The following is a 15,285-nucleotide window of genomic DNA, read 5'->3' on the forward strand; positions in this document are numbered from 1 at the left end:
GCCTTGTTTTTTTTTTACATTACCCAGGAGCTTGGGGAGCCTATAGTTCCCCATTGCTTTCTACATGGCAACACCTCAGCCAGAGTCAACTTGTCAACCAATCTCCTGTAGTATAAATTGTTGAGCTCATTTGAAATTTGGCATTCTTGCCTTTGTCCTGCTAAGTGCAAGATGACAAGCTTTATTAATGTACTCTTTTTCCAGCAATGTTCAAGTTCTGCACTTGCAAGTGACAATTTAAGTTTCACATAGTTTGTTAATGTGTATATACTCCGTCAACCAAACTTACTTCTTTTTCAAGAGTTGTCTGATTAATGTTTGCATGCTTTGTGAAATTCATCTCTTTTACTTCAATCTTCCTAATAACGTCATATATTTTTCTGACCTTGAAAACTTGGCTTCTCGGAGTTTTATTTCCATTGTAAGCCATGTCATTTCCATTACTGGGAGAGGATGGGCCTAGGCGAAACACATGGCAAAATATTCGCACTATCTTCAACAAACTCTTCATCTGAGCTTCATAGTTACTTGATATACTGAAGGAGGAGGAAAACGGAGGAGGAAAATAAGTCAAGTTTAATATTTTGTCCTACAACACTAATTATTTTGCAAAGAGTAACATTTTTCAATTTCTGTAAATAATTTGTACTCAAAGCATGGGTATTGTTCAATCTTACACATTGGCCATTTTATTCATGTTTGAAAGGTAATTCAACATGAAAACAAGCTTATGGAAATTTGAGTCTTCCCTACAATAATTTTACAACAGTGCAAACTCAGATGCATGCCACACTATTCCTGCTGGAGCCATTAGCAAAGAAACCGTTGCTTGATCATTATATTCAATGGCTCAAACAATTTTTTTTAGAACAAATTTACTATACAAAGCTCCCTATTACAACCCAGTCCCATAGCTTCCTCGTTTACCATAATGATTTAATCAGATCTAAGTACTTTAAGCTGGAAGAGTAAGTGAACCGGCCTTTGGTCCTTCATTGTTCTGGAGAAAGGATGATAATTTGATCACTCAGCACAAAAGAATTATTGAAGGGCCAGTGACCCAGGCTTGGACAAGTGAGAAAAAACTGATTTTGAAATTAAAAATTTGGCCAATTCCCCATAAGAGATCCATGTAATTACTTAGTATTTAACCTTCCACTAACAGATTCCCCTTCAAATGCTATTGGTAAGCTGTGCTGAAGGGACTGAAATTAGAGTCAAAACTGCATTTGGGTCCAACTGCACTTCTTAACTCACCTAAGCAACTTGTGACCATTTGTTGTAGCAACTTCAGCAAGACTGGTCAAGATCTTCTGATACTGACTTTCATTCTGTGGACACAGGTGCTCAAGAACCTGACGCAGCTAAAAAGAAAAGAAACCAATCTAAAATGCTTATGAAACACAAAACGAATGACAAATAACGAAGCTTTCTGCAAAGTAACCAGGAGCTCAAAGTTAAAATTAGCTTGCAACAATTTAATGTTGATACATCTTAATCATTCTCAAAGATGCATAAGTATTAGGAAACAGATTTCTTCTGAAGTTAGTTAAGATTGAACAGGTCTCCCTGCTTAAATGTTCTAATTACAGAAATAGATGGGAGATCCAAAGAGAATTAAAAAGTAATGGCAGCAGCCTTTTTTAACTGAAAAATTGCAGCAGCTTTTAAAGTTCCTGAATATCTGTCAAAACAACCGCACTCCTAGAGGTTTCCATTTTCAAGAAGTTTAACTTCAAATGCTATTAAAATCAGATTCCACAATTTTTAAAAAGCAGAATTTACAGGTTATAAACTTTGTTATTACAAGATTTCGTGAAATTAAATACAATTAAATTGCATAAAGTACAAAACATTGCCCAAAGATTTTCTTAAAATGGTGTAATACTAGATTATAGTGAAAGATTAAAAATTACACAGATCAATCATACTGGAATTTATAATTAACATCTGAAGCCTTAGCTCCATTAAGCAGTGTCAGCACTATATATTGCTCGGAGATTTGGTGCATTTGTTCAAGCCTTTGACAAAATAATACACAAGAGGCTTCACTATACAAGATAGATGCCACTACTGGTATTAGTGTTAATAATTGAGCTGGATTGAGGATTGTCTGAAGAACATAGGCAGAAAGTAATTATAGATGGATTTGGATCTGTTTGGAGACTGGTCGCCAGTGATGTCCCACAGGCATTGGTGTTGAGAACATTGTTCTTGACCATTTTTTATTAATAATCTAGATGTAATTTTTGGGGACACGATTGACAAATCTGTAGATGATGCCAAGCTCTGTGCAAGTGTAGGCGATGTTCAGTTACTTCAGGCAGATTTTGATATTTTGGGGGAACTGGGCTCATGATTTTGAAAAGGTGTTTAATTTGGAAAATGTAGCTTTATGCATATGGGAAGGATGAATGCTCAACATTCATGTATGCATGCTTTGGGAAAAGCATTAAAGAAAGAGGGAAAATAGATCTGGGTGTTCTAGTGCATAGATCTCTGAATTTTATGAGCTGTGCCATAAAATAATAGCAAGAGCAAGTGGGGTGTTGGAGTGTATTTATTTGTAGGACAATTGACTGTAAGGCAAAGCATATTATTTTGTCCTCAGTAACACTGTCCAAAAGCAGCTTCTACATGTAAACTAACCCAGTCTACCTCACCACCACCTCTCTTGACTTCACCAGTGTTAGCAAATTTTCAAACTGCTTGTCTAAAATCCAGTATTGGATGAGCAGGAATTTCATACAATTAAATATTGGGAAGACTGAAGCTACTGTTTTCAGATCCCACCACTAGCTCTGTTGCCTAGTCACCAATTGCATTCCTCTCCTTGGCAATTGTCTGAAGCTAAACCAGACTACTCTCACCATCTATATAACCTCGATGTCATATCTGACCCCAAATTGTTCTTCTGACCACACAGCTGCACCATCACTAAGACTACCAATTTCCACACCCATAACATTGCCCGTCTGCATCCTTGCCTCACTATATCTTCTGCTGGAACCCTCACACATGCCTCTGTCACTTGTAGGCTTCACTATTCCAATGGTTTTGCCCAGTCTGCCTCCCATGTTGCATCCTTAATAAAGTTAAACTGTGCTCACTGGCCTACATTGTGCTGCTTAATCAGTAGCCATCAACTTTAAAATCCTTGTTTTCAAATCCCTCCAAGGCTTCCCCTCCCTAATTTCTGCAGCCTCCTCCAGCCCTCTAACCTTTGATGTACCTGCACTCCAATTCTGGCCTGAGCATCCCTGATTTTAATCACTCCACCATTGCTGGCTGTGGCTTCAGCTGTGCACACCCTAAACTCTGCAATTCCCTCCCTAAACCTCTTTGCCTATATACCTCTCCTTTATCCTTTAAAGCTGCTCCTCGAAACCTATCCCTTGGACCACAGTGTTGCTCAAGGTAAAACTTTGTGTGTTAATGCTCCTGGGGAAGCTTTACTACTTTTAGAATGCTATATTAGGGTACAAGTTATTTTTGTGCAAGACCTTGGTCAGGGCTCAGTTGGAAAACTATTTTGGACTCTTTGCAAGGTGCCTGATACTGAGGTTTTAGAAAGGGTACAGAGGGAGGGCCAGAAGACTAATACCCACTTTTTGCATTTTAGTTATCAAGATAGACTGAAAAAAGCTGGGACTCTATGGACAACACAGGCTATGGGGTGATCTGATTGATGTTTATAAGATAATGAAGGCAATCAAGTTGACCATTTGTTCCAGTTAATACCAGGAGGTTAGGACCAGGGGATCAAAATTTTAATTTGTATTAACTCAGATCTAGGTTTAGAGTGAGGAGATGGTTATGTGGGCTCTGGAAACAGGCTACTGGCTCGTGCAATGGCCATCAAATTTGCTGCATTCCTTCAAGTACAGGTTGAATTTGTTCAGACTAGGGAGGTAAAAGATAGATAATACAAGGAATTATCAGAGCCAGGGCCATTTCCTGGACAAGCTTTGATCGCTATGGTTTTGTTTATAGGGGAGGGGAATTTCTTATTTTTCCCCCAAATTGGCCTGAGTTTTTAAATCCATTTTGTGCCACTCCCAGGCAATCCCTTGGTGTGGACAGTGTATATCTGATATTGTGTGGGACAGACTGGATGGACGAGAGCATCTTTTCTTGTCCATCATTGTTTGCATATTTTATTCTATACAGTAGGTTACACAGGACATTTAAAATCCGTAACTAGTCTCACGAATTAAGTTAAAAGAATATTACCATGTTCTCTTTGATATCTTCATTCTGAGTCATCTGAATAAGCGTTTGGAAGAGTCTGGGATGATGCTGGATTAAAATTTGACATGTCTCCCCATACCCTCCCTGAAGAGGCAAAAGGATCACAAGAAGTTATATTTTTGATTATTTAGTTTCTCAAATAAGTTAAAAAATTGTAAATCTTCATACAGATATTAGTGAAAAGGCCAAGACAATGGCCTATATATACAAAACATAGTTGGCCTATTGCCAAACATCAGTGGTACCATAATCTAAATCGCTCCTCTTTCTGATCAACTAAGGCTTAGTAAAATAGCTAAAGTCCTGTATGCTGTTTAAAGAACTGTTCAGCAGCAACTGGAACTTGCAAGCTATTCTTAGCTGTTTAAAAGTCTTGAAGAACGTTAGCAGAATTCAGTAGTGCCTTCAGAACAGACCGAACCCATGCCTGGTGTTACCATTGCAGGAAGAGGAGGAAAATACCAATGCTCTAGAAGGTATCGTTCGTATGCACCAATCAAAAAATAGTTCTCATTAAAAAGGCTAGCTGTAGTGCTTTCATAGAAAAGTTACATTTCGTTTTTTTTTAAACTTGTCTTTGTTCACGTCAATCAACTTAATAACATGTAATTACATAATGGCCCAGATCTTCCATTCAGCCACCGAGCTGACACACCCAGTGACTGCGATTTAAACTGCCCACTTACCAAGAGCCTTCTGGTCTTGGCTCCAGCGATGAGCGGAGTCTGAAGCCCAAGTGGCGAGCACAATTCCAGCAAAGCCACGACTCCTTGTCATGAACTGAAGACACACCCCTTTCAAGGTCTGTCTCCAGGTCACTGATTTACGCTGTTTTTAAACAGAGTTGTCACCCTGACAGTGCTCACCCTCTCCCCACACTCTCCTACCCATCCCCCACCCCCCCCCCCCCACTACCACCCAAATATTGCTCATTCCCCCCCTCCCAGCACACTCCCCAACAATGCCGACTCTCCAGACAGCAGCCAAGAATTCCACAAGGTGAGTTGGGGGCTTTGGGCTGGTTGGGGGCGGGTGTGGTGAGATGGAACTGAATACTGCTGGGGTGCTGGAATGCTTTGACACTTGAGCTAATTTACTTCAAGCTGTGCTCCTGAGCAGGCTTTACACCTGCTAGAAAAAGTTCTAAGCCCCTTTAATCGCATGGGCTTTAATCAGCAAGATTTGCTTCACCAATGAATTGCATATTTTCTATAAGGGACTAAAAGATATTCTATTGCAAGCAACTTTTATTTCAAGCCTGCCAGCTCAGGCTAGTTAAATAACTGTTGAACTAGTGTCATCACACGACTTCCAAAATAAAATAGAAAAAATATATAAGCATATATGAACAAGGGGCAATAAATATAAGTCAATAATAAATCCAACAGAGAATTCAGGAGAAACTTCTAACCACTTTCTGGGTAAAGAATGTGAAACACTGTAGCACAAGGCTTAATTGTGGATCCATATAAGGGAAAGCTAGATAAACATGACTGAGAAAAGAATTAAAGGCTATGTTAAACACGGGGTCAGATGAAGAAAGGTGGGGAAGAGACTCATATGTTATTAAACAGCATCACAGACCTGTTGGAATGAATGGCCTGTTCTGTGCTATAAATAATGCATAATACTATGAACTGAAGGGTATAAGAGGTCAACGCAGCAAAAATGAACATTGGGAGAGGACATGGGTCAGAGTTTGGGCAAAGTTGGTAGAGCTAAGGCTAATTAGAACAGCTTAAAACAACCTATCCCAAAGGTGATGAAAGTGTACACACAGATTTCAATCTGCAAGGGGATCGTAATTACATACCAGATGTGTGGTGAGAAACTTGGCTGAGTAGTGAGGTGGAGGGGAAGGGAGGTCGGTCGGGGAAGAAGGGACAAAGGATAACCCAATACTTAGATGCCATCAACCCTGTTCCATATACCAGGAAACACATCAAAGCAAAGAGGCATACTCACAGAAAAAACTCCATTGTGAAGCACAGAATGAGAAATGAGAAAAAGGCTATTTGGCCCACCTAGGCCAAACTACATAAATTATCTATTCTAACAGGCGTAATAGGAGATGGACAAGCAGTACTGTACATTCCTCCATAGCTCAGTTCAGAATTGAGAACCATTTCATAATTCACCCAGGTGTAATAATGATCAGATCATGGCAGGCAGGGACAAAGCAGACAAACTAAGGAGTGAACCAGCAGATAAGGGTAGAAAGTGGCAAAAATAGTAAAAAGACAGAACTAAAGGCTCTGTATCTGAATGTGATGTAACATTTGTAACAAAATGCATGAATTGTCAACTCAAATAGAAATAATAGCCAAGGTGGCAAAGGCTGGGACCTGAATATTCAAGGATTCATGATACTAAAAGTGAGGAAAGGTGGAGGGGTAGCTGTGTTAATGAAGGGTGACATTAGCACAACAGAGAGAAATGATCTTAGCTCTAAAGTTCAAGATATAGTGTCAGTTTGGGCAGAGATAAAAAATAGCAATAGTAAGAAGTCACATGTGGGGGTAGTTTATAGGTTCCTGAACAGTAACTACACTGTAGGACGAGGTATACAGGAAAAAAGGAGACTTGTAAGAAAGGCACAGTGATGATCATGGTTATTTTAATATACATATGGATTTGATGAATCAGATTGGCAGAGGGAGCCTGGAAGATGAGTTCATAGGGGGCTGAATTTTTTTGCTTGTCGGGCGGGTGGGCCCGACCCAATCTCCGGCGGGCAGGGAGCCGATCCCTGCCAGAGAAGCAAGCCCCTCCGCCATTTTAAGTGGGTGGGCCAATTAAGGCCCACCCAGCATGACGTCTGCTGGGAAGCGCAATGCGCTTCTTGTGCAGGCAGGGGGGTATTCCCCAAATGCGAGAGTGCACTCTTTCGTGCATGCGCACGAAAGAGCACACATCTCCCTGAGGTAAAGTGCTGCCTCAGGGAGATCACTGAAAGGTTTTCAAACTTTAAAAATAGAAAAATAAAAAAATCATTAACATGTCCCCCTCATGTGACAATGTCACACGAGATGGGACATGTTAATAAATTGCACAAAAACTTTAATAAACTTTTAAAAAACTGACATGAAACCTCATCCCGCCAGTGGATGAGGTTTCATGTTTTTTCAGAAGCCCGCCGGGGTTCCAGGCCTGTCCACCAAGCTTTAGGTTGGACGGGCAGGTCCTTTAATTGTTTTAATTATCCTGTCAATGGCTTCAATTGGCCATTGACAGGTCGGTGGGCGGACAGCTGATCGCGCTGTGCCCCCGCCTTCCTGAAGATTTAAATGGGGCAGGATGATGTCGGGGATTCCCGTCATCCTGCGTCGGCGAGCGGGCCCCGCCCCCTTCTTGCCGATGTAAAAATTCAGCCCAGTGTTTTCAGGACAATTTCTTAGAGCAACAAGTTCTTGGGCCAACCAGAAAGCTGGCTATTCCAGATCTGGTAATGTGCAATGAGGCAGGATTAATTCATGACCTTAGAGTAAAGGCACCCCTAGGTAGCATTGATCATATGACTGAATATGGTATACAGTTTGAGGGAGAGAAGAGAGGGTCTAAGAGTAGTGTTTTTAACTTAAAAAAGGGCAACAAGGCCAATAAGGGAGCTCCTGGATGCCATTGTGATCCAGGGAAAATATGTCTGCAGTAAGTGTTTGTGGCTCGAGGTGTTTCAGCTGACATTGAGCTGGATGCGGAGCTGCAGACTCTGCAATGCATCAAGAAGGGCAAAAGTTACCTAGACACTTTGAACCAGGAGGCAATCATGCCCCTTAGGAAAGGGTCTTCTGGTTTGGCCAGTGGTCAGGGACAGGTGGGTGTAACTGTGAGTGAGGCAGGTAAGGGGACCCAGAGGACAGGAGTGCAGAAACCTCAGCCTCTGCAATTGTCTCACAGGTTTGAGGTTCTTTTAACTTGTTTGGATGAGAGTGCGGCTGCAGGGTAGATGAGATGACTGACTACTGCACTGTGGTACAGGAAGGGGGGTGGAGAGAGAGAAAAAAGGAATGTAGTTATAATAGGGAACAGTATAGTGAAGGGGATTGATACTGTTCTCTGCAGCAAAGAGCAAGAGTCCAGAAAGCTGTGTTGCCTACCCGGTGTCAGGTAACATATCGCTGTAAAATATTGGCATGGATAGTAGAATGGGTCACTTTCTGGTTGGCAAGATGTAACAAATGATGTGCCACAAGGATCAGTGGTGGGGCTTCAACATTTTACAATTTATATAAATGACTTGGACGAAGGTATGGTTGCTAAATTTGCTGATGATACAAAGATAGGTAGGAAATTAATTTGTGAAGACATAAGGAGGTTATAAAGGGGCATGGTCAGATTAAGTGAGTGTGCAAAGATCTGGTAAATGGAGTATAATGTGGGAAAATGTGAAACTGTCCATTTTGGTAGAAAGAATAAAAAAGCAGACTATCGAAATGGGAGAGATTGCAGAGCTCAGAGATTCGGAGTGATCTGAGTATCCTAACGCATGAATCACAATAGGTTAGTTTGCAGGTACAGCAAGTAATTGGGAAAGCTAATAGAATGTTATTTATTGCAAGAGGAATCGAATACAAAAATAGAGGTTATGCTTCGGTTATACAGGGCATTGGTGAGGCCACATCTGGGGTACTGTGTACAGTACTGGGTCTCCTCATTTAAGGAAGGATGTAAATGTGTTGGAAGCAGTTCAGAGAAGGTTTACTAGACTAATACCTGGAATGGCAGGGTTGTCTTATAAGGAAAAGCTAGACAGGCTAGGTTTGTATCCACTGGAGCTGAAGAGAGTAAGAGGCAACTTGATTGAAACATAAGATCCTGAAGGGTCTTGACAGGGTGGATGTGGAAAGGATATTTCCTCTTGGGAAAGAATAAAGAATCAGGAGTCACTGTTTAAAAATAAGGGGTCACATATTTAAGACAGAGAGATGAGGAGAAATTTTTTTCTCTCAGAGGGTCGGGTGTTGTTGGAACTCTTCCTCAAAAGGGGGTAGAAACAGTGGGCAGAATTTTGCCTTCGGCGAGCAGGGGGCAGGGCCCGCTCACCGACGCATAAAATGACACGGGATGACATCGGGTGGAACCCTCGACGTCATCCCCGTCCATTTAAATTTTCAGGAAGGCAGGCCCGCAGCAAAATCAAATTAAACAATTAAATAAATTAAATAATTAAACAATTAAAGGACCTGCCCGTCCAACCTTAAGGTTGGCGGGCAGGCCGGGAGCCCCGGCGGCAAATAGATAAAACATGAAACCTCATCCACTGGCGGGATGAGGTTTCATGCAGGGTTTTAAACATTTTAATAAAGTTATTATGTAAATTATGAACATTTCCCATCTCATGTGACATTGTCACATGAGGGGGACATGTTAGAGAATTTTTTTTTCTCTATTTTTCATATTTTTAAAGTGTCAGCGATCTCCCTGAGGCAGCACTTAGCATCAGGGAGATGTGCGCTCTTTCGTGTGCATGCACCAAAGAGCGCACTCTCGCTTTTGGGGAATCCCCACCCGCCCGCACAGGAAGCGCAAAGTGCTTCCCACCGGATGTCACGCTGGGCGGGCCTGAATTGGCCCACCCACGAAAACGGAGGTGGGGCCCGCTTCTCCGGCGGAGATCAGCTCCCTGCCCCCCGGAGATTGGGTCGGACCCGCCCACCTGACAGGCAGAAAATTCTGCCCAGTGTCTTTGAATATTTTTAAGGCACAGCTAAATAGGTTCTTGCTATGCAAGGGATGAAAGTTATTAGGGGTAGGTGAAAATGTGGAGTTGATGTTATAATCAGGTCAGCCATAATTTTATTGAATGGTGGAGCAGGCTCGAGGGACTGAGTGGCCTACTCTTGCTCCTAATTCGTATGTTTGTATGTATGTTCACAATTATGAGTATTTGAAACAGAACTGGCTAAAGTGTACTAGGAAATTAGGTTAAGGGAGAGGTCAGTAGAGATGCAGAGGCAGACGTTTTAAGAAAGTATTTCATAACAATCAGCAACGATACATTCCAGTGAGAAAGGGGAAGAGTCGGATGCACCATGCAAGGCTAACTAAGGAACTTAAAGACAGCATCAAAATGAAAGTGTACAATTCCGCAAAGATTAATGGCAGGTCAGAAGATCGGACGGATTATAAAAACCAGCAAAAAATGACTAAAAAATATAAGGAGGGAAAACTTAAAGAATGAGAGAAAGCTAGCTAGAAATATAACAGATAGCAAGAGTTTCTACAGATATTTAAAATGGAAAAGAGTAGCCAAAGTGAGTGTTGGTCCTCTACAGAGTGTCTAGGGGAATTAATAACAGAAAATAAGGAGTTGGCGGATGAATTGAACAAATGTCTTGCATCTGTCTTCACTGCAGAAGATACAAATAACAACCCAAAAAAAAAGTGTGCATCAAGAGGTGAAAAAGAGGGAGGAATTATAATTAATCATCAGGGAAAGGGTATTGAAAAAAATTATTAGAACTAAAGACAAGTCCCCAGGTCCGGGTGGACTTCATCCAAGGGTCTTAAAAGAAGCGGCTGCTGAGAGAGTAGATGCATTGGTTTTAATTCTCCAAAATTCCCTAGATTCAGGGAAGATCCCATCAGATTGGAAAATAGGGAATGCAATTCCTCTGTTCAGGAAAGAGGGAGTCAGAAAGCAAGAACTACAGGCCAGTTAGCTTAACATCTGTCATAGGGAAAATGCTGGAATCTATTATAAAGCAGGTTTTGGCAGGGCACTCAGAAAATCTCAATGCAATCAGGCAGAGTCAACGTGGCTTTGTGAAAGGGAAATTGTGTGACTACTTTATTAGAGTTCTTTGAGGAAGTAACAAGCAACGTGGATAAAGGGGAACCTGTAGATGTGGCGTACTTAGATTTCCAAAAGGCATTTGACAAGGTGCCACATCAAAGACTAACTACTACACAAAATAAGAGCTCATGATGTATGGGGGAACATATTAGCATGAATAGAGGATGAGTTGGCTAACAGGAAGCAGAGAGTAGGCATAAATGGGTCTTTTTGGGTTGGCAAGATGTGACAAGTAGAGTGCCACAGGAGTTAATATTGGAGCCTCAACTACTCACAAGCTATACTAATGACTTGAATGAAGGGACATAACGTTTGGTTGCTAAATTTGCTGATGACACAAAGATGGGTAGGAGAATAAATTGTGAAAGAGACATAAAGGGCCTGCAAAAGGATGCAGATAGGTTAAGTGAGTGGGCTAAAATTTGGCAGATGGAGTACAATGTGGGAAAATGTGAACATGTCCACTTTGACAGGAAGAGTCAAAAAGCAGCATATTATTTAAATGGAGAGAAATGGTAGTATGCAAGTACAGCAAGTGATTAGGAAGGCAAAAGGAATGTTGTTGTTTATTGCAAGGGGAATGGAATATAAAAGTAGCGAAGTTTTGCTGTAGTTGTACAGGGCATTGGTGAGACCACATCTGGAGTACTGTATACAGTTTTGGTCTCCTTATTTAAGAAGGGATATAATTTCATTAGAAGCAGTTCCAAGTAGATTCACTCAACTGATTTCTGGGATGAAGGTGTAATCTTATGAAGAAAGGTTGGACAGGTTGGCCCTGTACTCGTTGGGAGTTTAGAAGAATAAGAGATGATCTTATTGAAACATAAGATCCTGAGTGAATTTGGCAGGGTAGATGCTGAAAAGATGTTTCCCCTTGTGGGAGAGACTAGATCTAGGAGAGACCATTTAAGACGGAGATGAGGAGAAATCTTTTCTCTCAGAGGATCATGAGCCTGTGCAATTCTCTTCCCCAGAGAGTGGTGGAGGCAGGGTTATTGAATATTTTTAAGGCAGAGTCAGATAGATTCTTGATTGGCAGGGAGTGAAGGCATATTGGGGGAATGACAGGAGAGTTGGGGGTCACAGTCTGATCAGCCATGATCTTATCAAGTGGCAGAGCAAGGTTGAGGGGCTGAATGGTTTACTCCTGCTCCTGGTTTGCATGTAACAAAGCTTATTCTACTGCTGAAAAATATACTTCAACAGTCTAGAATCCAGTTTCTATTCCTCCCTTGATTGTAAAATAAAGAGCAAAGTATATTTCCTAATCACAATAGCAGAAGTTCAGTTTGTACCTGTACACAGAGATCCAGTGGAGTAACGCCATTTTTGTCAGGTAAATACTTGGCTCCCCTTGAAATCAGGATCTGTGCTGTATCCCTTTGGCCATGACTGCAATACATTGATAGGTAAATTAGACAACTTCATAATTTACGCCTATTCATTACATTGTGCTTTAAATCAACTCAGCTCTTTTTTTGTAGCACTCACTTGTAGAAAATATATGATGGGTCAAGAATAAATTCAGAATACAGATATGACATGGAGCTAGAAGTGTCCATGGTTCACCCCTAGGTCCATGCTCATTCTGCTACTGGAATGTTAAATCTGATCTGAGCGGCTTGAGTTTTGGGGAAGGAGGAAAAGAAATCAGCCAGAATATCTACTCCAAATCACTACCAGATGATCTATATATACAGTTTCATCGCAAGCTCAAGATAAGCATCAGGACTAGGTAGCATGAAAGTGTGTGTGTTTTTTTAATTCCAGTACTCAGTGCGAAAAGGAAAAAAACAAGAAAACTGGACTGCATGAAACCTGTATTATTCAATGGTACCTTAAATTACTGTTTTCAGTAATTAAGTTTCTTCTTGTTGTTGCCAAATTGCCTCTGGAAAATCTGAGTACAGGTTCTTTTGCAAGCCAACAATGAAATAAATGCAAAATTGAGCAGAAGTCTATGTCAATGGTCCCAATAACAGGGAATATGCACATCAGACGCCAAAGGGCAGACCTTAAGTGGTGGACCTTATACAAGTACTACAAGCAATATCCACTTTGCTTTGTTTCAGTGGTAGTTCCCAACAGAAACCTCCAAATGAAGGAGGCACAAAGTGCCTAGAATACTTTCAACTAGATAAATGCCATACAAACAAATGTCATACAGATTGTTATTCTGACTTTGCATTCTTGCCAGTCATTCATATCCACTGCTCATCTGCTGAGAGTTTAGGTTGCGATACAGTCCAATTCGAGCAATGTTGTATGTAGTGGGTACATTGCAAGTCGTCATTCACTGATGCAGGGGCTACTGCCGCACACTCCTTCCTGTGATCGCATTTTCTGTGGCAGTGAGTAGTTCTTCAAAATTGCCATTCTCCAGTGTGGAGATTTTGGTGCCAAGTGCTTCTGTCATATGCAGGCTGGAGAAGTCAATCTGGCATGAAATGATATCTTGTTTGCATGAATTCTTTTATCTTAGTTTTGGTCACCTAATGGGTCTACTCGCACCATCAAGCTCTCCACACAGTACATCGTTTGGTAGGCAACCATCATCCATTCCACAAACAACACAAAATTAAATACTGCAGATCTGAAATAAAAACAGGAAATGCGCAGCAGGTCAGGCAGCATCTGTGGACAGAGAAACACCATTAACATTTCAGGTTGGTGACCCTTCATTAGGATTGCCTGATCTGCTGAGTATTGAGCATTTTCTGTTTTTAACCCACTCTAACATGCCATCGTACCTAGAGTTGGAAAGCTGAAGTACTTTTGTGTTGGGGATGCTATGCTGCCAATGGATCCCAAGGATCTTTCTCAAGCAACGCATATGAAAGGAATTCAATATGCCTTCCTGCTTCTGATATGAAGCCCAAGGTTCAGCACCATACTGCAGTCTAATTAGCACACAGACATTACAGATTCATATCCGTGTAGCAATTGAGAGTTTGGAGTTTTTCTAGGCTCTTGCCCAAAGCTCACCAAATGCCGTAGCAGCGCTACCAGCTTGAGCAGCTATCTCCTCATCAAGCTTTATTTTACTTGAAATCGTTGATTTTAGGTAGTAGAAATTGCCTACATTTTTCAATTCAGTGTTCTTGTAATGCTGCTTTGAAACATTGTCATTGAATTTTGTAGGCTGATTGTGACCCCAAATTCCTCTGCAGCAATTGAGAAACCATTTAGAATAACAGCTCAACTAATTTTCTTACTGAGAAAGTTTCTGTACTTGCAAACTGTAAAAAACACTAAATGTTAACAACCTTACATATTAAAACTCTTGGTTTAAAATATAAAGAGCTTTTTTAAAAAATGGTTTCTTAAAAATAAATACGTGGTCAACATACCATGAATTGAACTTCAATGCAATAAACTATATAAAATCATAGCTATAATCATATAATCATATTATAGAAAAGCCTGGGAATACTTACTTTTTAGTTCTCTGAACAACAGACTGACACTCAGCTGAACTATGAGACAGATAGTCTGTTCCCAGGCCTGTGCCACTGCTGGCCTTGAGCTTTTAGTTGTGCAATGATTTAGGAGACTTAACTTCTACCTTCTCACAGTAAGGAAGCTGCTCAGCAACCCACCAAAAGCAAGCAAAAAAATCAGGTAGGAAAAGGGAAAATTACATGAACCTGTGTCCGATTACATTGGAGACAGCAAATCACAGTATCCTTGTGCAGCGACTATTGAATATTTCCAATATTTAAATGTTTTTAATAAATTGCTCTCAAATATAAAACACTCAGTGGTAGAACAATGCACGACAGTCAAATATTACACCTATTCATTTTAGCTCCAGTATTCCCTGGACAGTCATTAACTAAATAGCTCTGCATCACTACTGTCTGTACATATTGTTAGCTTTTTCAGTAAATAGGGAAATTACCAGACCAAGAATTTGACAGACTGTGTTTTAAGTCCATTAGTTGCTTCTAAGTCTACACTGTTCTGGTATCACTAAAGGACCTTGAAGTGTTTACGGTCATAAAATTGGAAAATACTGGAAAGGTATTGCAGATCAATCAACATAGAATCGGAAGATATTACAGCACAAAAGGTGGCCACCCAGCCCATTATAGCTACCCTTCAAAAGAGCTATACAATTACCCCCATTCTCCTTCTTTCCCAATAGTCCAATAAAATTTTCCACTTCAAGTGTTTATCAAATTACTTTTTGAACATTATTGAATCTACTTCCACCACCCTTTCAGGCAATGCAT

General features: G+C 40.8%; 1 protein-coding gene across 2 annotated transcripts in view; it reads right to left on the reverse strand.

Annotated features, from left to right (window-relative positions):
- Positions 1 to 15,285, reverse strand: part of hace1 (HECT domain and ankyrin repeat containing E3 ubiquitin protein ligase 1) — an 83,463-nt gene that overhangs the window by 41,344 nt on the left and 26,834 nt on the right. The window contains exons 8-11 of one of the 2 annotated variants that reach the window (XM_078542490.1): positions 12,346 to 12,442; positions 4,234 to 4,335; positions 1,258 to 1,364; positions 386 to 536 (exon numbers count right to left, since the gene is read on the reverse strand). In XM_078542490.1, coding sequence (XP_078398616.1) covers positions 386 to 536; positions 1,258 to 1,364; positions 4,234 to 4,335; positions 12,346 to 12,442 — 457 coding nt within the window. Of the gene's footprint in view, positions 1 to 289; positions 537 to 1,257; positions 1,365 to 4,233; positions 4,336 to 12,345; positions 12,443 to 15,285 lie in introns of both variants that reach the window. The other variant, XM_078542489.1, reaches the window with a different exon arrangement.

This window comes from Cetorhinus maximus, chromosome 5, assembly GCF_964194155.1.
Source record: "Cetorhinus maximus chromosome 5, sCetMax3.hap1.1, whole genome shotgun sequence".
NCBI classification, from domain to species: Eukaryota; Metazoa; Chordata; class Chondrichthyes; order Lamniformes; family Cetorhinidae; genus Cetorhinus; species Cetorhinus maximus.